The 22,799-nt window shown below is 67.1% G+C and overlaps 1 protein-coding gene across 11 annotated transcripts; it reads right to left on the reverse strand.

Annotated features, from left to right (window-relative positions):
• Nucleotides 1-523: 523 nt before the first annotated feature.
• TNK2 (tyrosine kinase non receptor 2) lies at nt 524-21,985 on the reverse strand. Of its 11 annotated transcripts, none has more exons than XM_080409327.1 (17): nt 21,528-21,985; nt 19,059-19,183; nt 11,791-11,968; nt 11,566-11,636; nt 10,144-10,356; nt 9,892-10,044; nt 9,433-9,710; nt 9,230-9,356; nt 8,989-9,135; nt 8,525-8,619; nt 5,499-5,693; nt 3,937-4,028; nt 3,373-3,417; nt 1,709-3,024; nt 1,161-1,256; nt 945-1,072; nt 524-834 (listed from the first exon to the last, which is right to left on the reverse strand). In XM_080409327.1, exons 3-17 carry the CDS (start codon nt 11,951-11,953, stop codon nt 828-830), a joined length of 3,126 nt encoding a protein of 1,041 aa, XP_080265453.1. In that variant the 5' UTR covers nt 11,954-11,968; nt 19,059-19,183; nt 21,528-21,985; the 3' UTR covers nt 524-827. The 11 variants fall into 11 exon arrangements, with proteins under 11 accessions (XP_080265453.1, XP_080265446.1, XP_080265455.1 ...); XM_080409320.1 differs by lacking the exons at nt 19,059-19,183; nt 21,528-21,985 and adding exons at nt 15,770-16,067; nt 16,203-17,060; XM_080409329.1 differs by lacking the exon at nt 19,059-19,183.
• Between the last annotated feature and the right edge of the window lie 814 nt (nt 21,986-22,799).

Here is a 22,799-nt window from a genome sequence, read left to right on the forward strand (position 1 = left end):
TTGCACAACGCCCCTCGCGTGGGTGGGGGCGCGAGGCAGGTCCCGCCGCTCCCTGCCCAGGCATGAGTCAGGCAGTGGCCAGGAGCCCAGTCCCGCGGGGCAAGGGGGGGCCCTGCCACGGGGGCGCCGCCACCAGCAAGCCCTGAACGCTCAGGAGGGGGCAAAACTGTCCCCAGCCTTCAAGCTTTGGGCCTGGGGTAGGACAGCACGTGACTAACTCCAGCAGACCTGGATGGAGAGACCTTTGCACCCCAAAATGGCCTGGGAGCCATCACCGGGGGCGTCTAGGGGATGTCTGGAGGTGTCGGTGTCATACAGCTCTCTGGGGATCCCCGGCACCTGCTGGGCACCAGAGCACACAGGCATCCCCCTCCTGGGCATCCTGCACCTGGGCACCATCCCTGGGCAGGTCCCGCCGGTGACAGTCCTGGCTGCTGGCAGGGAGGAACTGGCACCCATAGAGACATGGCCTGTCACTGCGCGTTGGCAGGGATGAACCTGGGAGATGGCCACAGGCATCCTCCTCTGCTCCATAGAATATTTTTTTTATATATATATATATAATATATATTAAAATTACATTTCTCTTTACAAAAACAATTCAACAAGGGGCCAGGGGACAGAGCCCAGTGCCGAAGCCAGGGTGCAGACACCCCCACAAGCCTGGGGTGCTGGTTAGGCTCCCTTATGGGGTGTCCCCATCCCCTGAGCAGGGGCTCAGTCCAGAGTCCAGCAGCAGGTTGCGTGGATGGGGGTGGGCACCAGCAGGGTGGCCCCATGGTGAGATACCTGCTCCGGATCCAGCACAAATCGCCTTGTCTCTGCTGTCACCGCCTGTAAAGAGAAGAGAGGACATGAGCTCAGAGGGGTGATGGTGCCAGCTGGCCAAGAGCAGCATGGCATGGAGACACCCCCGCCCCCCGCAATAAAACCTCTGCCCCTACTTCTGGCGGGCGGTGCTGTAGGGATCAAGAAGGTGGGAGCTGGCCTGAGCCAGGTTCCAGTCGAACATCTCCAGCACCCGGTGGCACTCCACACGAGACTTCAGCCCCAGGCAGAAGAGCTGCTCCACCTGCAAGGGGAGAGGGCAAGCGAGGGGGATGACAGGGGTGCTACACGTCTGGCGGGAGCCAAGGTGGGAGGACAGGGTTGTGTGGTACCTTCAGGTACTGGATGGCCCGCTGGACGCTCCAGCCGTGGTTCTGCAGGGCTGCCTGGCACTCCTCGGTGGTCACACCGTGCACCGTGTCCTGCACCTGGGGGGAGCTTGTGGTCAGTGCCTGCCCCCACCTCTGGGCAGGGCGGAGCCTGTGGCTGGAGTAAGGGGGCACCGAGGCTGCCCCCAACCCTGGCTGTTCCTGGGGAGCACTGTCAGCATGGAGCTGGGACCATCCACAACCCTGGGATCTTCAGCCTCTCCTAGGCTTGTGTGCAGACTCCTGGCCACCACAGACCCAGCGCAGAGAGCCCAAGAGGACAGCAGTGACAGTCACCCTCCTCCACCCCTCACGAAGGCCATGGGTAGGGTGAATTTGTGTTAAAGGGGTAATTCTGGAGTTGTAGTGACACTTAGGTTCCCCAGCACATCTAGGGACCCCTTGCAGCTAATCCCCCAGGGTTGAACTTCAGGAAACAGAGGCACAGAGTGGGGCTGGCTCTTGCGCAAGCAAGGCCATCGTGTCCCCTCTTGCTCACAGATGCCACTTACCAGCCGGATCTTGTCGGCAGGGCGGCAGCCATCCGGCCCATCATAGACGATCTTCTGGAGGCTGCAGGAGGCTTTCACTAGGCACTTCGGCCCAGGGTTGCTGTTGTTGGAGGAGAAGTTGGCCTTGCAGTCTGGCGGCGGCTGCTGTACCATGGGACGGACAGTGGCTGTGGTGACCAGGCGGGATGCTGGCACCTCCTCAGGGCTTTTGGCCTCCTTGAAAAACTTCTCGTACTTGTCCAGGTAGGCAGGGCGCTCAGGCAGCAGGTAGTAGTGGGTGCTGCTGACCTTCTGCCCATCCTTCACGATGGGCAGGATGCAGGGTCCCTTGGAGCAGTCCTTGCCCTGTGCCTGGATGACCTTGGGGGTGGCATACTTGGGGTCAAGGGCGAAGCTCTGTGTGGTGGGCATGGGCTTCCCTGGCGAGGTGGAGAGGCAGGAACAGAGGGCGGCACGTTGCTGGGGGGAGCCCACCTGCAGGGCCATGGGGCTGGGTGTCCGGGAGGTGGGCTGTGACAGTGGGTCCCGTGGGGGAATCTGGGGCGGCCGGTCTTCCTCGCCCCCCGAAGCTGGGGAAAGCTCCCCCGACCAGCGCCCAGGCTCATTGCGGCGTAGGGGCCGGGGTGGGATGGGGACACGGGGTGGGATTTGGGGCTTGTCATCGGTGGGGAGAGCCAGTCCCAGCGGGACATTGAGCCTCTTCATGCACTCCTGCTGCAGCTCCTCAAAGAGCTCGGTGGTCTGCGTCATGCTGGGCTGTTTGGTCTCCTTGGGGGGCAGGAACAGGTTGTCCTCCAGCACTGGTCCCCGCTCGCTCTCATCCACAAAGCCATAGTTGGTCTTGCCCCGCCGGCTTGGGGGGCTGGTGATGGAGCAGACTTCAAAATCATCCTCGTCCTGTGCCACGTCATCATAGGCAGGTGGTGGAGGCAAAGGGCGGGCATCCCAGTCTACCACCGGTGTGGGGTGGAGGGGCCGGGGTAGCGCCCGTGTGGGGCTCTGTGGTGGGGTCTTGTCCAGTAGGGAGAAGGCCTCCATAGCCAGCTTGGCCAATGATGGGGCTGTCAGCTCCCCCACTGGCGAGGGGCTACCTTGGGGCACCTCCTCCCCAAAATCGATGAGAGTCACCTCTCCGCCTGTTGGCCCCTCGCTTGCCAGCCGGCCAGGTTGCCGCTCGCCCACCTTGGTGCCTGGTACCCGTGCCGATGGCTTGGCCGGTCGCAGACCCTTCCCCGTGCCTGGCTTCTTCAGGCAGAGCTTCCGGAGACCCCCCGGCAAACCCTCTTCCTCCTCACTGACAGGGTCGTAGCAGGGCTCTAAGGGGAGACAGAGAGGAATGGTGAGGGTCCGGGACCCATCCCTGGGGTACAAAGAAGGGCATCTACATCCCCAAGCCCCCAGATCACCCCATAGCTTCAGCCACCTTTGCTCCCCCCCTGGGCACCGCAATGGACACCAGGGCGGGGGCCCAGGGGGCTGCAGGGTGGGAAAGGGCAGGGTACCCCAGGCTGGCCACCCTGCTCCACATCTGTGTCCCCACCACAGATGCCATCACCCATAGGTGCACAGCAGTACCCCAGGGGCAGAGGGAACAGAAGGAGCTAAGAAAGAAAAGAAGGGGGGCACAAAAGAGGGAGAGCAGCACCTCAAAGAGCCCAACTTACTGGTGAGCAGGACGGCAGGCTGAGGCGGGCGCGGAGGTGGTTGCCCTGCAGAAGAGAGAGCCCGAGAGGAGGGGAGACACAGGGTGAGCGCATGGAGCAAGTGGCAGCCAGAGTGCTTATTAGCAGGGCGCATGCTTCGTCGTGTCCCCTGTCACCAGTGGGGTGTGGGAAGGATGTGGTGGGCAGCCCCGCCAAGGGAAAATTGCAGGTTTAGAGGGGCTGCTGCACACACCCAGCCCCTATGCTCCCTCCCTGTGGCAGCTCCGCTAAGGTCCCCTGTACTGGGAAGCCCAGCTGTAAGACGCTGGGAGGGGACAAGGGACCCAGATGAAGGGCAGCAGGGCAGAGTCCAGCCAGGCAGACCCACGGGCCACCCAGGCTGCTGGCAGTGGCATATAGCCAGGTGACAACATGCCTTGTCACCCCAGCTCCCCTGGGCTGCAAAAAGCAAGCGGCAGCAGAGAGACAGAAAGGAGGAGGTCCAGCCCATCATCCTGGCACCAGGGCACAGACATGGGGGCTTCATGCAGCCGATGGCCAGGGGGAATGGGAAAAGCCGCTCACTTTTAGCCCTGCCTGGAAGCTGTGTGGGTCTGGCAGCACTTGGGTCCACACCTAAAATGTCAGGAGGGTCCATGGGATTTCCCAGGTAGAGCCTGTGGGAAGAGAGAAGAGCACCTGGGGGTCAGTGGGGGCCCCGCGCCCTGTCCCTTGGAACACCCCACAGCCCCTCCACCACACACCATGCCCCAGTCAGGACCACTGGGGCACCACACCCCAGAGGCTTTCAGTGCTGCGGCACAGAGCCTGGTGCCGTCCTGGTGTCACCCATCCCTCTCTGGCTCCACGCGCGTGATGCACCGTACCCGGGGGATCGCAAGCAGGGTGCCATGCCCAGGGCACTGGCGCAGGGTGCGGTGCCTGGGACACACCCCCAGCACTGGGGTGCTGTGGCACGATGCTGTGCCCAGGGCATGGCGCCCCAGTATGGCACGCCGGTGGGGTGCCGGGAGGCCCGGGCGAGCCACCGCAAGCCAGGCACGGTGAGGCAGGGAGCCGGCGGGAGCCGGTGCAGCCCGAAGGCCTGGGCGTGTGCCGGGCTCGGTGTTCTCGGCGGCCCGGGCAGCACGTACCCAGCGCCCGTGCCCACGCAGCGGGGCGCGGGGAGGCCTGCCGGGGCACGAGCCAGGTCCGCGCGCATGGCGCCTCCGTTCAGCCCTCCGGGGGCTGCCGGCACAGCCCGTGGCACAGGGTGTCGTGATGGGGTCAGCCTGGGACCGAGGGCAGCGGGATGCCGAGCAGCAGTGGGGATCACGATCCCAGGGGACGTGCTGAGCTCAGCACAGGAGCTGGCTCTTCCCAGCAGGAGCTTTCCAGGCTTTGAAATCCTATCCTGCCCCCCACACACAGCCCTCCCACGCCCCCCCAGCTCAGCGCTGGCAGGCACCCCCCATGCCCTCTGCCCTGCGCCAAGGCACCCCTGCCCACTGTCCCCCTGCACCCAGCACCCACGCTGGGCACGGCCAGTCCCACCTGGCAGGGGGGCATGGGCACCTGACCCCCCACCCCCCACCATCACAGACCAACCGGAATGTCCCCTGGTGCAGCCGGAAGGAGGTGGAGGGAAGAATTTTCGTCGATTTTTTTTCATGTTTTGCTTTTTAGAAGTCATGCTGTTAAAAGCGTGGGGCTGGGCTGCACCCCCACCCCGCTGCTTCCCTCCACGCAGGTGCTGAGAGGCGCGCGGTTAGCAGCCCTGTGACACTCCAAAAGCGTTGGGGTAACATGGCCACCTCCGGAGCAGTGCCTAAAGGTGTTTCCCCACCCTGGGACAGCCACGAGGGGCTGCAGGGCTAGGAAAAGGGGCTCCTCCCTGGGACAGCCCCCCACAAGCACAGCAGCCCCCCATGTCCCTGACCCTATTAGTAAGGAGAGGCGAGGGAGTTAGTCCAGCCGCAGGAACCCTACCCGGAGCCACCATCCCCAGTACAGCAGGAGGGAAGAGATGCTTCACAAGCCGGGGGGCGGTGGGGGGGGATCAAGCTGTGCCTCGCTGCCATGCCCGGCGAGCAGCAGGGAAGGCAGGGATCAGGCAGGGAATGCAGAGAAGACAAAAAGTTTCTTACTCATCAATTTTATCGGGAAACCCCCAGCAGTGCTGCGGGTTGGTGTCTCCATGGCCTGTGTGGATGAAGCTGTTTTTAAGCGGCTGGCTGATGTCGTGGGCCGACAGCCCTGCCACCGAGGTCACCGTGTTTCGGGGGAACTGGCCCACTTTTAGGGTCCGCTTATTCTGACCCCGCCACCAGTAATTCTCGGCCCTAAGGAATAAAAAGGACCTCGTTACTGATGAGGGGATGGCAGAGGGACACTCACCTGTCCCAGTGACAGGGGAGGAGGCGAGGTGACTCATTCAAGTCCATGCGGGCAAGGTGGTGGCACAAGGGGGAAGGGAACCCAGGCACTCAGGATCCCAGCCCCGTGACAGCAGCACGCTCTGCCTCCCACCCAGCATGGCCCCTGCATCAGGTGGTGCTGGGGATGTGGGTGGTGGGGAACAAAGCTCCCCACTTGTGCCCAGAAAGGTGTGCCTCTTCCTTCCCTCAGCGGCCCCAAACTATGCAGGAGCCTTGGGGTGATGCCTGCACCGAGCTGCTCACCACTAGTCCCCCTGCATCCCACGCAGCCAAGGATGGCACAGGGGACACACTTGGGGGTCCCACGATGAACCCTCAAGTATCCCAGTCCCATGGGGGAAACTGCCGGGGGGGACAGGGGACTGTGGGGTCTCCCTCGCTCTCTTCCTACATCATCGGTGAGCCCCATGCAGGCTGGTGTGGGCAGGGGGAGATGGGCAGGCAGCGGGACTCAGGCTGTGAAACCTCCTGGAGGCACCCGAGTGGGCCAGGCCACCTTGGGGTGCTGGTCCCCAGTGTGCCGCAGGAGCCGTTCAGGAGCTGCCTGTTTCAGGATGCAGCCACCTCTGGGGCAGGGGAGGCACGGGGTGGTCACCTAGCCCAGGAGAACTGGGGGGGGGGGGATAGGGAAGGTAGGGGCCAGGGGAGGACACCCCAAGCTGTGGCCCCCACCCAACATCGTGCCAAACGACTGCGGGGGGGGGTGTGCTGTGACCCTAACCCACCCTCCTCGCCATCTGCCAGTGCCCTGCTGCCCACGGGCAGGGCAGGGGGCGGCGGGTGGTGTGCGGTGCCAGCCCGGCGAGGCTGGCACGGGCCCGACGGTTTCCTGGAGTCACCTGTGAGTCACCCCCGGCCACCAGCTCAGCCCTTTTCCTGTTTACCTTTCCCGCTCGCCGCCAGCCAGCCGCCTTACTCAGCGCCGGGACCCCTCGGCGAGGGGGCGGCAGAGCCCAGCCGGTATCGGGCACCCCCTCACCCCGACGGGACGGGGGGTGGCACGGCTCTCCGCCCCGGGAGGTCCCCTCCGCTCGCCCTCCCGGCACGGCTGCATCCCGCCACAGGGATGCTGTGGCCGGGCCGGCCCCTCCGCTCCCCGCCTCGTCCCACCGGCTCCGGGTTCGGACCCCCGGCACAAACCCGCTCCGGCCCTGCCCCGGCCCCCCCCCCGCGGCCGGCTGGGTCCCCGGGGGGGACTTTCAGGTAGGTCGCTGCTCCTGCCCACACACACGTACGCACGCCCGGTGCCCGCCGAACGACAGGCAGGGGCTTGAAACGGGGTGGGGGGTGTTTACGGTGCCCCGGGCGGCCTCGGCGGGGCCGGATGCGGCCCCCTGGAGGAGCCCCCCGCACCCCCCCGCCGGCCCTCCCCTCCCGGCCCGGGCATCCCCGCCGGCAGCGCGGTGGGGGGGCAGCCGCCCGCAGGGAAACTGAGGCACGGGGAGGGGGCTCCCCTACGGAAGCAACCGGCAGCCGCTGGGGCTCCTGCCACCGCCCTCGGCTGCAGAGCCCACCCCGTCGGCCCGGACCCTGCACCCCCAAAACGTGCCCATCAGAGCCCACCGGGGACCGGCGTCCCCCGGGGAAACTGAGGCAGGGGAGCCTGCGCCCCGGCTCCACCGCGCTCCCGGCCCTCCCCGACCCGTCGGCATCCCTCAGCGCGGCCACGGTCCCCCGTCCCCACGCTCCGCGGTTCACCTGGGGCCGGCGGCGGGGCGGGGGGCCGCGGGAGCGGGACCCCCGGCCCGGCCGTGATGCGGCGGCGGGGACGATGCAGGCGCTCTGGCGCGGCCGCGCCGCCCTCCGCCGCTCCCTCCCTCCCTCCTTTCCCTCCCTCCGCCGACGCCGCTTCCCTTCCCCTCCCCTCCCCTCCCTGCAATTAAACCGCCAGACCCTGGGCAAGAGTCATCCCTGGCGGCGGCCGCGGAGAAAGCCGGTCCCTGCAGACACACAAATCCGGCCTGATTCACCCCGGGCCGTGACTAACCGCGGGGAGCCGGCCCGCGGCGGGGAGGGGCAGGACGGAGCCTCTCTCCTCACCCCCCGGGGCCGGTGGGGCCGGCCTCCCGTACCCCAGCAGGGCAAAGGGACGCTGAGCTCCCCTGGCGGGGTCCTCGCTGTCCCCAAGCCGGATATGTGGGAACCAAAGGTCCCCCCAGTCCGCAGGTGCCCAGGGCTGTGGAGGGGGGGTGGCCGTGCCCTGGGGTGGGTGGCAGCGACAGAGGAGCGAAGCCCATGGCGGCACAGGGGGTTACTGTGGCACCGAGCCCCACGGTGCCTCTCCCAGCCATGACAGCTGCGCGTCCCCAGGTGCTGGTGGCACATCCCCACCGCCATCACTGGGCAGCACCCCTGGGGTGCGCTTCCCCAGGGCAAAGCCACAGGCACAGTGGGGTGAGTCGGGGGGACAGACAGTGTGGGCTGTGACCCCCGCACCCTGGTGGCCCCGTGGGTACTGTGGTGCCTGGGGGACTGCACACCCCCCAGGGGAGCCAGGGCACTCCGCCTGCCCGCAGCATACACAGCCGGGTGTGCTGGAAGGGGGCAGAACCCCCCCCCGCCATCAGCTGCTCCCCACAGCTCTGCCAGTGCCAACAGTCTCCCCCTTCCTGGGGTCCCTTGTCCCCAGTGAGGCTGGCAGTCCTGAAGCTGCCAGCTGGTCTGTGCTCTGCCATGCAATACCTGCTGCCCCCCACCCGGCCATGCGGTAGCTGCCCTCCCACCCTGTGCAATACCTGCCCTCGATGACAGTGATGATGTCGTTCATCTGGATGTGCAGCTTGTCAGGCTCCTCAAAGTCCTGCAGCGCCCTCATGTCGGTGGGTTGGGCCTGGGGGGAGAGGGGGGGTGAGGACAGGGGACACAGCCCCCTGCGTACATCCCTGCCCTGTTTTGAGGCCAGGCCCAACCCCACACAGGGCAGGGGAGCGCCAAAAATAGGCAAGAGACAGTATCACCACTCCCAGCCCCTCCTCAGCTGTGACATCTCTGGGATGGGCGAGGGCAAGGTGGCACTCAGGGTCCTCCCGATGACATGACCACACCACCAGCTGTCACCTCCCAGCCTGCAGGGCTGCCTGACCTGAGCCCCCCAGCATCACCTCCTGCCTTGGTGATACCCTTAACCCTGCCCATGCCTGAACAGAGCCGGTGGAGAAGGGTGCCAGGGCTCCTGTCCCCGGGACCCCACCTCACCCACCTCCACCAAGAAGTCCCGCAGAGCCACAAAGGTGGGTCGGTCCTCGGGCTTGTGTGCCCAGCACTGCAACATGACATTGTAGATATCCTGGGGACAGTCCTCAGGCCGTGGCAGCCGCTCACCCTCCTTGTCTATCTTGTGCAGGATCTGTGGGGCAACGGGTGCTGTCAGGGGGTCCCAGATCCCCCCCAGCACTACCAGGGTGAGGGGGGTGGGGGGCAGGTCCCTGCTGTGCACCCACCTGGCTGCCATTGAGGCCGATCCAAGGCTCCTGCCCGTAGGTGAACATCTCCCAGAGGGTCACCCCAAACATCCAGGTGTCGCTGGCATGGGAGAAGGTGCGCGTCTTCAGGCTCTCAGGAGCACACCTGTGCAGAGAAGGACATGAACATCAGAAGGTCGTGGGAGCTGCACCCCCAGGTCCCCCCCCTCCCCACAGCTCACCAGGCAAAGGGGACTTTGCGATGTTCCTGCATCACGTAGTGGTCATCATTTTTGGGCAGGGCCCGCATCAGCCCAAAGTCCCCAATCTTGACCAGCTCGTTGGAGGCCAGCAGGATGTTGCGTGCGGCCAGGTCACGGTGGATGAAACGCTTGGACTCCAGGTAGGCCATGCCCTTGGCCACCTGGATGGCATACTGGCAGAGGGTGGAGATGAGGAAATGACCCTGGTTCTTCCGCAGGCGGTCCAGAAGGGAGCCCAGCGGGGCCAGCTCTGTCACCTGGGCCACGGGGAGGGGACAGCAGGTCGGTCAGGCTAGGGGCTGTCCAGCCTTCTTGTGGCCCACTGAGGATGCCAGTGGGAGGACTCCAGGTACAGACCCAGCCTGACTTTGGTAACCCCACCACACGGGACCCCACCACAGGGCAGTATCGAGGTCAGCCCCGTCCCCCCACACTCACCATCTTCATGGGGTGGGAGAGCACCACGCCATAGAGGCGGATGAGGTTCCTGTGGTCCAGGGAGTGCATGGCGTTCACCTCCCGGATGAAGTCGTCCAGTGCCTCTGGCTGGCTCAGCACATCCGTCTTGAGGCACTTCACTGCCACATTCAGCTACGGCCAAAAGTGGGGATGAGCCCCAAAGCATCTTCCCCCTACTGTGAGATGGTCCCACTGCCCACCGCCCCCCCCTCACCATGAGCAGCCCCTCACCGTCTTGCCAGCAGGTGTGCACCACTCGCCACGACGTACAACACCAAAGGAGCCATCACCCAGTTTCTCGAAGAGTGAGAGGTCCCGCTCCCGCACAAGGCAGGTGAGGGAGTGCTGGCCCCCAGCTTCGGGGGGTGGTGGTGTGGGGGGCTTGCGGAAGGTGCTCTGGGGCTGGGGCTGCAGCTCCGACTCAGGGCGCTTCCCGCTGAACACCTGTGGACACAGAGCAGGTGAGACCTGGGTGCAGAGATGCCACAAGCCCTTGGGTCTGAGAGGGAGCAGTGCTGGGACCACCCCCTGCCTGGGTTGTACACTCTGGAAACTAATGATGACCGCTCCCTGGTGATGACCCAGGGCAGGCTGGCTGCGGGCGCAGGCTCTGCTCCTCCAGCTGCTTGCACGCTGAGCTGCGATCTGTGTGGAGGGAAGGGGCTGTGCCTCTCACAGCAGCCCCGGCAAACCGGGCCGGTAGCTGGAGGGCCCTGGGCACTTCTTGGCCAGGCTTCAGCCACATGATGTGTCCCAGCACAAAGCCATGAGAAATCTCCAGCTTGGGCCGAGTGTGGTGACATACCCCTGCAGTGACATGGGCCTTGCAATATGCACTGCTGCCACTGTCAGCCCAGAGGGGACAGAGATGGGCTTTTCCCCCCAGCCAGGACAGATGATGTGCCCCATGGGACATGGGTCCATCCCAGCCTCAGCAGCCAGGACCCGTGTGGGGTGTGCAGAGCTGGGCTGGCACATGGCTGGGCTGGGAGGTGGCATTTCTGTGCCCAGTGCGAGGCTGAGTAGCCTTCTACTAAAAGTCTGTCTCATCCCTGTCCCAGCCCAGATGAGTCACACAGGGGAGAGGCCATGACCCAGTGCCCAGCTGGCAAGCACCCTGCTCATTTTTGGGGTGCGAGGTGTCGGGTGGTGCCAGCAGCACAAGCTCTGGATGGGACCGCATCAGGGGCATATGTAAGCATCCCAAGGTCCCCTGCCCCAGTCACACAGGCTGCAAGCACAAGATTGTGCCCCCTTGCTGCAAGGCAGGGGTGGGCAGGGGGCTGGGCAGTGCTGCTGCCCACACTGCTCGCTGGGGCAAGATGCACAGGCTCTGTGGCTTGTTAACTGCAAACGAGCTGCCTGGCAAAGAGGCAAAAAACATGAGAGGAATGAAGTTCCCAGGTGCCATGGTGGCAGGGCTATCCTTCGCTGGGAAGTGACCCAGGACCCTGTGGGGGACTGGGGTACATGCTGGCAGGGTCATGCCACAGGCAGGGTATGCATGGCAGGGGCTTCTGCCCGTCTCCCTGCCAACCCCCAGGGACCAGTGGCGCGAGGAGAGCCAGGCACTGGGGAAGAACACGAGGACAGGTCCAGCTCCTCCCGCCTGCCTCCGTTTCCCTGCCACACCTGCCCTTCTCCCATCCCTACCTTGCTCATCCAGGATTTCCGCTTGCACATGGCCTTCCTTCGCTTCACCGCCTCCCACAGCCGCCGCTGGCCTGCAGGACACAGGGACGCAGTGACTGTCACTGACCCAGCATTGAGTTGTATTCCCCTCCAGCCCCATGGACCGCATGCTCCTCTGGGGTCCCCAAAAGATGCTGTGCAGCCAGCCTGGGATATGGGGGGAGGTTTGGGGGGGGACGTACGCACCAGGGCGTCCCATGCCGATCTTCTCCAGATCCTCATTTTTGACGTACTCGAAGTGGGAGAGGCGGGTGACATTGAGCTCATCCCGGATGCGCAGAAAGTACTGCTGCAGCTGCAGCTCGGTGAGCAGCTCCAGCAGCCAGTCCGTGCCCTCCTCCGCCTGCATGCTACAGCTCAGCCTCTGCTGGGACACCACACCGGGTTAGGGGGTGACCCTGCCCCACTCTGCTCTGCCCCATCCCCTCTTGGGGACTCATTTGGAGGGGCTAAGAACCAAGGCTGGGGTACAGCCTTGGTAGGGTATGAGGGATGCTAGCAGGACTCCTCTTCTGAGCCTGTCCCCAGCTGCCCAGGGGCACTGGCAGAGGCACCCACCCCATCAGCAGGACCCCCAAGGACAGGCAGGGACCCCTGCTCTGCCCTATCATGCCCACAGAAACAGCAGCCCACCCCTCTGCTCCAGCACAGGCTGTCCCCAGACAGTGGTGCCAGGGACACAGGAGGTGGCAGAGCCTCAGGATGGATGTGCCCAGCAGCTGCCCCCAGCTGAGGGGCAACCCATGCCTGGCCCCATGCCTGCCAGCTGGAGAGGTTGACTGGCAAGGGGACAGCTGTCCCCAGCAGGGATAGCCAGCCACCTTGGCACTGCCATTCAGCCCCTGGCATCCCTGCACACCTGACTGGGCTGCAGCACAGACCCATGGTGGGGCAGGTCCCCTCTGCCACAGCTGGTGGTGGCATCCCAGCAGGCAGCCACACGGTGGGGGCAGACAGGGACATCAGGGCCTCTGGGGGGTCCTAGTGCCCCAGGGCTGAGGCACAGGGCACCCCAGCGCTGCTGGTGGCACCCCCCTAGCCATGCCAGGGCACGAGGAGGGAGGGGATGGGGCCAGGTCTCATCTGCTGACCCACATGCCCCTCCTAAATGTCCCCTGCTGCTCCCAATCCTTGCTGTTCCAGCTCTCCCCGTTCTTTCATCACCACCTTTCTGGGAAGGGGCATGGCTCTGCCTCCCGCTGCTGAGAGCCAGAGGGGAGGTGGGACCCCCATCCCGGCCCCACAACACAGCAGCTCTCTCCATCCTCTCCTTTCCCCTGGGAGACGACACGGCTCCCCGGCATCTTCGCCCCCCGCGCTTGGCTCCCTCGGCTGCGTCACCGCAATTACAGCCCTCGGCACTGGGCTAAAAATACGGCGGGTGCGGCAAGCAGCTGGGCACGGGGGCGCACGGGGGCACGCCGGGGCATGCGGGGCGAAAGCAGCCGCCAGCCTTCGGCATGTGGCCGGGGACAGCCGGTCCCCCGCCCGCAGGCAATGGGGACAGGGCCGGTGACCGCCAGCGCAGGGTCTGCCCGGGGCGGGGGTCAGCACTTACTCGGTAGAGGCGGAAGCGGGTGAGGAAGGGGAAGGATCGGTGCAAAGCCTGGAAGCGTCGCATCCTGCCTGGCTGCCCGCCGCCGGCCCCTGGCACCGCCGATGTCCCTTCCCTGACGCCGACGTCCCACAGCAGAGCCCGCTCAGCGCAGCTGGGGTACCCGCGGCCCCATCATCTGGGCTACGGAGACGCCCCCCGGGCTCGGCCACCCCATCTATCCCTCCGGAGCGGGCAGGGGGGCTCAGGGCGTCCGCGGCCGGACGCGGGCTGTGGCTCTCCCCCTCCTTCCGTCCGGCTCTCGATCCTCCCGGCCGGCCCTCCCCTTCCCCAACGCAACGGGGCCGGGGCTGGGGGGGTGGCAGCAGGCAGGACTGGGGGTCACCTCCCTGGCAGGAGCCGCTTCCCAGGGACCCCCGGCCGGCCGCGGGGCTCGGTCCCGGCCGCTGCCTGCGCGGCGCTCCCCGGGAGGGTTATTTTCGGCCGGGGCTGGGACGCGCGCCCAGGGGGCCGGGCTCCCATCAATGTGCCGCTTTCTCCCTTGTTCGGCGGGCGCCCGTGCCGGCAGCTGGGAGCCTGGACCCCCGCTCCCATTTCCATGGAAACTCGCCCCGGCTTTGGGAAATGCTCCCGGGCCTCAGTTTCCCCCCAGGAAGCGGGGAGGGAGGGAGGAAGAGGAGACATCCGGCTCTCCGCTCCCCCACCGAGGCCGCAGGCACGACGCCAGGGCCATGGGCACTGCGGGGGGAGCCGCTGGCTTGGCAAGCACAGCCGCTGCCCAGCTGCCAGCCCCCACGGGGCTCTGCCGTGGGGTGCCACCAGCACCCTGGGGCTTGCCCCCTTCCCTGGCGGGGCTAGCATCCAACCCCAGCCCCGCCGCCTGCCTGCGGGCTCCCCAGGGAGAACAGCTGGCTGCACCCGCGCGCACAGCGTGAGAGAGGACAGACCCACGGCGACCTCGGCTGCAGCCCCCGCCTGCCTGGCTCCCCCAGACCATGCCCATCGCTGCGCCGGCGAGGTGGGAGCCAGGAGAGGGTTAAATGCATCCCCAGGCACAGAGGAACCTCCACTGTAGCTTCCACTGCCGAGGGATCCCAGCTGGCACCCGGCAGCACAGGCACCCAGCACAACAAGCCCATTGACTGGGGACACCCGGGCACGGTGCCCTCGGCACCAACCTCTGCCACGTGCCAGCTCCCCCCTCCCCAGCTCAGGGGAGGCCAGGGATGTGGGGGGTTCCCTGCCCTCCAACGGTGCATCACCTGGTGATGGCACCCACTGGGACCAGCGTGACGCTCCCTGTGCCCCAGCCTGCCTGCTGCACACCTGAACCCCAGGTGAGGCTGCCCAGTTCAGTGCCCACACTGGGAGTACTGATCTCCAAAAGGGAGTGGGGGAACCCAGCCTTGCCCACTGTGCTAAGGGATGTTCTGTGCCTCAGTTTCCCTCTCTGCAATAGACCCATGGACACAGGGGATGATGCTGCAACCTTGGCTCTGAAGCGGGCAAGCCAATGAGTCCTGCCACCATCCTGGGCAGGGTCACAGACACCTGTCCAGCCCCCATGATCTGACAGATGGCAGAGGCCCCCGGCACAGCTGCCGCTCAACCCTCTGTGCCCTGCACACGCGCCACGTCATGCACACCCACCCCTGCAGCCCCAGGGATGCACCCTACGTGCAGCGCACCCAGGCTCACATATGGGTGGTGACGACTCTCACGTGCACCCCAGGACCACACAGGCACAACCCTCGGCACCCCGCGTGCCTCCCGCCACCTGCACAACCGCAGCCGCCCCGCCACGCACGCGTCACTTCCATGTACCCCCCCCAGCTACCGCCCTGCCCAGCCGCACGTGCGCCAACACACCGGCACCGCTGCACAGCCAGCGGCAGCACACCGGTCTGCTCCCCCGCCTCCGCCTGATGCACACCTGGAGCTGTCTGCACCCCCACATGCCCACGGGTGCCTGCCCTCGGTGTGGCACACTCCTCACCTCCATGCTTGCCTGGCATCACGCACAGTCACGAACACCTACCTGAGCTGGCACACAAGTGGCCAACCCCCCCCCCCCAATTATTCCTGCCCACAGTAACACCCCAACACCTGCCCCACAGCCCGAGGCAGCTGCACCCGCCACATGCACCTATGTGCTCCCTAGCACCCCCACACAAAGCCTGACACCCCCCACTCTGTGACAGCCCCATATGGGGACAACAGCCTGTGGGATTACCGGTTGGATGCAGCGCTGTGGCCAAGGAACAGCATCCTGTACTGGGCACTGTGCTCCCCCTGCCACCTCCCCGAGCTTTGCCAGGCTCAGCTGAGCTGCGCTGCCGCACACCACTCCCCCGTGCCTCAGTTTCCCCAATAAGCAGCAGCAGGCAACCCCTTTCCCATGGGTCAGGACGGGAACACAGCCAGGCAGGGGGGTGCCATTCCCATGCCACCCCGGGTGCTGCGAGGTACCACAAAATGCCAGAGAGGGAAGATGCCATGCAGGGACTCCCCCATGCCAGCTGCTGACACATGCCCCACAGCAGGACCCTGCCCCTCTTGGGCAGCCGGGTGGCCCCCCACTTGTTCCCGCCGCTTCCCCCTAACACTGACCCGCCGGCATGGCATGCCCGGGGCGATGTCCTGCCCGGGGGATGGCATGGGGTGCCCGCTGCCCAGCCGCAGGGCCCGCTGCCCGGTGCTGTCTGAGAAGCTGTGGGGCAGGGGGCCAAGCATCTCCTCCTCCTCCTCGGCGCTGCTCAGGCGCTGGTAGTCGCATCTCTCACCCATGGCCGGGGCGGCGGCAGTGGCTGCGGCACAGTGGCGAGCGGGGGGCTCTGCAGAGACGCCTGCGCCTGCCTGGGGGTGGCGAGGGCTGGAGCCGGGCTTGGGATCACATGGCAGAAAGTTGCTGCAGTTCCGGAAAACAGCAAGAGGGTGAAGGTGACCGTGACAGTGATGGAGGGGAGGGGGGGAATGGATGGAGGGATGCAGAGGAGACAGAGAAAAGAGAAGGGGGGGCAGCCCCTTGAGCGCCCATCCTCACCCCGATCCCAGCCTGGGATCACTGTCTTCCTGCCGGCTCGGCAGACCAACTGTCCGCCTGCTGTCCCTGTTCCGGCACCCGAGCAGAGAGGTGGTGGCATCACTGCCAGCCCCGGCACTGTGCTGGCAGCCCCTTTCTCCCCACACCCCGGCACGATGCAGCCCACCAGTGGGGATGCGGTGCAGGCAGCTGGGTGGAGGAGCGGGGAGCACCATCAGCAGCCAGGGCCGTGGCAAGCAGGGCAGGTGAGGAGGCAGCCTACTGGGCACCTGCAGAGGGATGGGGGGTGGCTCTGGGGCGGGTAGCATCCCCAGCATCCCTCCCGCTTCCCTGCGCCAGCGGAGGGGGATGGGATGCGCTGGGAAGATGGCTGCTCTGCAGCGACCCGACAGCAGTGGCGCAAGCATGGCAGGGCTGGGAGAGCAGCCAGGCCCCATCGGGCACTGCCAGGATGGGGACCTGGGGGGCATGCCAGGACGACTACTCCCAGGATCAATCCCCTCCCCGCACCCCCTCGCAAGGAGCTGGGGGTCTCCTAGACCTCCGCCAGGCACTGCATTGGGCACAGTTCCCAGCAGTGGCAGGTGGCACTGGGAAGCCTCCCCCTAGATGGGGAACCTCCCACCTGCACATGGGGACTGGCCCATACCCCAGCACTGCCCAGCCACGGCGCCCCTCGGAGCCCCCTGGGCCAGAGCTGCAACTGGGGGCGGGGGGGGTGGGGGGGTGGGGCTTGCAGCCCCCCCCCTAGACCCCTAGGACCTGCCTGTCCTTTGGGGCCTGGCACAGCCCCAGGGACAATTTGCTTCTCATGCCAACACCACGGGGCACAACAACCCATCCCGACCCCTAGAACTGCTCCCACAACCCCCACCCCTTCCCCTACCCCCCCAGCCCCATAGACCCTGGCGTAGCCAGACAAGTGACACCAGGCTGTCACCGTGCTAGGGCAGGGGGCACGAGCCCACTGCACCCCCCCAGAGAAACACCCCCAATCCCGGGGAGGGGGGGGGACCGGGAGGGGGCAGCCCCTCGGTAGCTCCTCCTGCCATACCACGGAGGTGAGCTCAGCCGCAGAGCCGAGGCAGGCGAGCCCGCGGCGTGGGAGCAGCCAGCCGCCCCTGCGTGCGGCCCGCCGGCGTCACCGCGCTGGCACGCCACAGGCCGGTGACTGATGCACGTGCTATGCCACCTTCCCTCCGGCCCTGGCTGCCCCGAAACCCTCACCAGCCTGCCCAGTGAGAGCGATGCTGTGGGGTCCCCAAGCAGAGAGGGGACAGCCCCTGTCCTCACAGCCCTGGGCATGGATTCCGGTCACACCCCCGCCACGCATCGGGTCCTCCTGACCTGCCCAGGCTCAGCTGAAACCCAAACGACGAGGTCCCCCGCAAGCAGACAGATGGCATAGTGCCATGTCATCCCTGACCCAGCTGCCTGCAATTCCCACCCCGGGGGGGCTCCCACCACAATGACAGCTGCCAGATGGGGCATGCTGTCCCCAGCTCCCCCCAGGGCGGTGACAGTCACACTGACCACAGGTTATCCCTCCCCTCCCTAGGGACACCAGACCTCCCCAGCCCGCTGGGACACCACGCTTGACCCTGCATCCCTTCCAGCATCCCTGGGGACCAGGGCCACAGCATCCCCAGTGCCCTGCACCCACCCTCCACGCCTCCACCCCCCCACAGAAGACCCTGGGAAGTGGTGGGTCTCGAAAACAAGCTCCCACAGGGGACAGGGTCTCCCACTCACCTCTGGCACATCACCTTGCTCGCTGTGACAGCCAGCTTGCCACCTTCCTGGTGGCCCTGTCACCTGGAAGTGATCTCACCAGCTGCGACGGCAGCAGGGCGGCTGCGGTGGCACCCCAGGCTGGCTCACTCAGCCCTGGCGGGGCCCCGGGGGCGGCCCCAAATTGCGGTGACACACTCCCCGGCGCAGGCGTGTGGGCACACACATCATGCACATACCCACGCATACAAACACACTGCTCTCACCAGAGGTGGGGCTGCCGGCTGCATCCTGCCCACCCCCGGGGATGCTGCTGCCACCCGGCTCCCCGGGAACCGTCCCCAGCCCCTTGCTGGGTTGTGCCACCCCCACATCCCCGCTGCAGGACCCCATACCGGTGGGTGTTTCATCTCCCTCGGTGCTGGCACCTGATGCTGCTTGCTGGGCTGGCTCAGGCAAGCAAGAGGTCTTGGGGGGCCGGCACGGAGGGCTGGCGAGCCCCGCGGTGGGGGTGGCCGGGGAGGCCGGGGTGCCAGGTTCCCCTCCGTTGCCATCTCTGGGCTCCCAGAGCCCGGCCCCATGGCCCAATCCTGCTCGCTGGCACGGACCGTCCCCTGCTCGGAGCCCCTGCCTGCAGCAGTAGCCACCTGGGCAGGAGAGATGCAGGCGGGCAAGGGCCCCTGCACCCCCCCAGAGCCCGGCGCAACCCCAATCCCCTCCGTAAGCCTCTTTCCTCCACTAAATCCCCTCTGCAGGTCGAGCCAGGGCAGGCTGAGCCCGCCTTGCGCCTCCCAACTCCCCGGCGCAGGCAGGGGACAGGCAGGAATTACTGACCCTGCAGCTGATGCCCATCTCAGCCCTGAGCTCTCCCATCAAGGCGGGGACATGGTGCGGTGTTTTGGGGGACAAGCAGGGAAAGCAACACCCCCTCAGCACCCACAGCAGCCTTCCCACGTTGCCTGCCCTGGGCTCCGTGCCCACAGGCAGTGCCAGAGAGGGGGAGAGGACAGCAGGCCTGGCGTCACTGAGCCTTGGCATCACAGAGCTTGGGTGTCAATGCACCCAAGGATGCTGCCCTGGTGGGGACACTGCCGCAGTGCTTGCCACCCCCCCGCCTCGTCTCACCTGGGGGTCCCTCAGCAGTGTCAGCCCCAACGTCACAGCAAGCTGGGCAGTGTGTGAGGGGGCACGACGTCAGGGCTCAGCCATGGGGCAGGCAGGGCTGTGGTGACACCAGCTGTGGGGTCCCCCTGGGGTGAAGCAGGAAGGAGAGGTCAGGATGGGACCTCCAGCGCAGCACCCCCAGTCTGCCCACCCCTCCAGACTCCCTGGGGGGTAAGGGGTGGGAACATCTCCCCAAACTCAGGGCCAGCCCTGCCCTGCCCAGGCAGCTGAACAAGCCTTTGTGGGGCTGCACCCCCACCCCCCAGCCCTGGGACATGGGTGGGCTTTGCCCCCAGGTCCTGCCAGGGAAGGGGGGCACTAGCAAATGCTCTGAGCCCTGGGTCCAGCCAGCCCCTCTGCCCTAAGGGTGCTGCCAGTGGCACCCCCATCTCTACACCCCTGCAGGACATGCCACTGGGGTAGGCTGCAGCTGGCATGAAATGAGTTTGCCTGGTCTCAGGACAGATGGGCACAAAGCCACGTCCATGCCTCAGCATCTCCCCTCTGTGCTGGGACTCCGGGACGTGGGGGGCTGAAGGCTAAACCCCCGAGTTCCCCAGCACCAGAGCTGAGCAGCACCCTGGCCAGACCATCCAGCATCTGCTAGTCATCAGCACTAATTAACGGTCTAATTAGCCAGGCTGCGGCGTGGGCAGTGGCCCCCCAGGGCTGCTCAGCAGAGGGCTGGAGCAAGACTTTCTCCTTACAGCTTTCCTGTTCCAGCAGGGGCTGTGGGGGGGCAGAGCCCCCTCCTGCCCCCCCCAAAGCCATATGAGTGGGTAATGCCCCTGGGATGCTTTGCCCCAGGCAGCTGCCATCCCTCGTGGACACAACTGGAGTCAAAACCCCGGTGCTCCAGGGGCAGGATGAGGCCTCTTGCAGAGAAACTGAGGCACAGAGCAAGGTCTGGTCTGCAGGGTGGCAGGGACAGGGGTCAGCTACAAGCCCACAGCAGTTCCTGGTCCTGTGGGAGCTGCTCCTCTGCCCAGGAAGGCCTGTTGGGACAGCAGGCTAGCAGATGCCTGAGGAGGAGGAGGGGAAGCATCGCCAGCCCCCCACCATACCCACAATACCCGCAGGCAGGGCTGGCCCACACCCTGCGCTAACAAATACCGGGCTAATGAGGCCCCAGTAGCTCCAGGGGTTGGTAACAGGTTGCACAGCCTGCACGGCCCCCACCCCTCACCCCCGGGCCCTGGCACGCCAGGATGGGGGTGCAGACGCTGCTTCTGCCCAGCTCCCTGCACGGAGCAGTGGCCTCAGGGCCGGCAGCGGGACCAGGGCTTGCACCCTCAGCACTTGGGGTCCATCCTGGACCCCCTCCCTCAAGACAGGCCTGACAGCACAGACCTGCTCAGACACACCCCTCTGGGCAGGTCCTGGTTTTAGGAGAGTTTGCAAAGCCCGGTACTGCAAAACTGCGTTGGAGAGCTTTGCTCTGAGCCAGCTCAGCAAAGGGCTGAGTAAAGGAGGGATGCGTAGGCCCCCAGAACATGCAGCACCCCACAAGAAGGAACCCACCTTGCGGGGTGCCAGAGCCCAGCGGTGCTGGGGCACCCCAGGGAACACTGCGCCAAGGCGGCCCCAGGGAGGCGAGTGCGTGGGGAAGCGCCGGAGCCAGGCTCTGCCCCAGCCTGCCCTGCCCAGACAGCCCAGCCCGGCACGGCCTCCAGCCCCTGGCTGGCAGCGGCTCCGTGGGCAGAGACGCTGCAAACCCCCTCCCCAGCTGCTGCTTGCAGAGCAGGTCAGGGGTCTGACTGTGCCGGGAAAGGTCGAGCAGGGTCCTCCTGGTGAGGTGGGATCCTCACCTGGGCTGTCAGCACCACCTTACCAGGTTTAACTTAAAGGTTTTATTAAAGAAAGCAAAAGAAAGACCAAAAAGTACCCAAAGAGTCCTGAGCATTTGGAGAAAAACCTGCGGCAATGTGGTGGGACGCAGCCACGGTGCCGCCCGCTGAGCTCCCCGCACCTCAGCTGCTCTGGGTTTCAGCAGCAGCACAACACCCCGAGGCGCGGGGCTGGCCGCAGAGGACAAGGATGCTCTGTTCAGCCCTAGCTCCCACGAGCCTGGGGAAGAGGAAGCAGAGCAAAGCCGCCCTTCCTCCAGGAAGAAAACAAACCTTCCCCCAGCTTCTGCTGCCGTTTGGGAGGGTTCAAGGGCACTGGGCACCCACTCGCACCAGCTCTGCCCTGGCAGGCCCGAGCACAGTGGCCGGGTGTGCGACCTGCTGGCACTCAGCGGCCCTGCGGCACTTGGGCACGATGGCAGCACCAGCAGAGCCCACAGCGCTGCAGGGCACGGTGCCAGCAGCGCCCAGCAAGGCGCAGCGGGCAGACGCCACCCCGGCAGCGCTGCAGTGCCAAGGCCCAAACCCGCCCCCCCCGACCCTCGCATCTCCCCCCAGCAAGGGGTCGCGCCTCGCTCCTTACCTCCGTGCTCACCGCCACTGCATCCTGTGCCGGGTTTGCAGCGTCACCGCAGGGAGAGGACAGGCACGGTGGCTCCCGGGACAGCCGGCATGCCAGGCAGGATGTGCCCGCCTGCCCGCCGGGGCGGGGTGCGCCGCTCGACGCCGGCGGCGGCCGGGGCGCAGGTGGGGTCCCCCGTGGGGCAGCGGGCACCGGGTGCTGGCGACGGCCTCACACCCGGGCAGCCCTGCGGCGGCTCTGCCGGGGCGCCGGGGTCCGTGCGCCGGGGCTGCTGCCGGGGCGCTCCTGCTCCCCCGGGTAGAGCTCGCCCTCCTCCTGCACCCCGCCCCGGGCCTCCCCCTCCTCCTGCCGGCCCCGCCGCACCCACCAGCGGGCGCGGGCTGGGGGGCTCGCCTCCCGCCGCCCCCCGCCCCGCTCCTGCTGCGCCCGCCGGCTCAGGCCCTGCTCCTGCCCCGCTTTGGGGCCGTGCTCCTGCACCCCCCGCACCGCGCCCCGCGCCCGCCGCGGCGGCAGCGCCCCGGGGCTGCCCAACGCTTCCCCCGCCGCCCCTTCCCCCGCGCCCCGCGCCCGCCGCCGCGCCCGGGCCGGCCCCCGCTCCCGGGGCCGCCGCGGCTCCGCGCCCGGCTTGGGGCTGCCGACGGCGGTCACCGGCCCCGGCCGCTCGCCCCACTCCTGCAGGCTCGTCCGCTCCCCCAGCGGCACCCAGTGCCACCGGCCCGGGCCGCCGCCACCCCCCGGCCTCCCGCCGCCGCCCGGCTCCCCGCCGCCGGCGGCCACCAGCTCCTGACCGCGGGGCAGCGCCCCCAGCCCCGCCTCCTGCACCCCCCGGGAGAAGCCCCCCTCTTCCTGCACCCCCGGGGCCACCCCGCCACCCTCCGGCACCGCCGGGCTCAGCCCCCCGCCTTCCGGCGCCCCCGGGGCTCCGCTCGCCCCCTGCCCCCGGATGGTGCACGCGGTCCCGGCCCCGGTCCCCTCCCCGGCCCCGCACGCTGGGGGAGCCCCTCCCGGGGCCGCCCCCCGCCGCGGCCCCGCCGAGCCGCGCTGCCGGAGCGCCGCCGCCCCCTACCCCGCCGCCGCCGTCGCCGCCTCCTCCTGCCGGCGCGAGCTCCCGGGGCGGCGCGCGCCCGGCCGGGCCCCGGCCCCGCTCTTAAAGGCGCCGCGTCACGTAGCGGCGGGTGAGGACAAGGACGGCGGGGGGCCTGGGGACGGACGGACAGACGGGTGAGGAGCGGGGCGCGGGCCCGGACAGGCGGACACGGACAGACTCACCCC

This window comes from Falco punctatus (genome assembly GCF_963210335.1).
Source record: "Falco punctatus genome assembly, chromosome: 13".
Classification (NCBI taxonomy): Eukaryota; Metazoa; Chordata; class Aves; order Falconiformes; family Falconidae; genus Falco; species Falco punctatus.

Coding starts and splice junctions, on each gene's coding strand:
- TNK2 (XM_080409320.1), bottom strand. CDS start 16,672: ATGCCCCCCAGGTCCCCATCCTGGCAGTGCCCGATGGGGCCTGGCTGC. Junction 5,694..8,524: donor ATCACTGTCATCGAGGGCAG/GTATTGCACAGG, acceptor TTTATTCCTTAG/GGCCGAGAATTACTGGTGGC. Junction 1,257..1,708: donor CTGCCGACAAGATCCGGCTG/GTAAGTGGCATC, acceptor AGCTCCCCCCAG/GTGCAGGACACGGTGCACGG.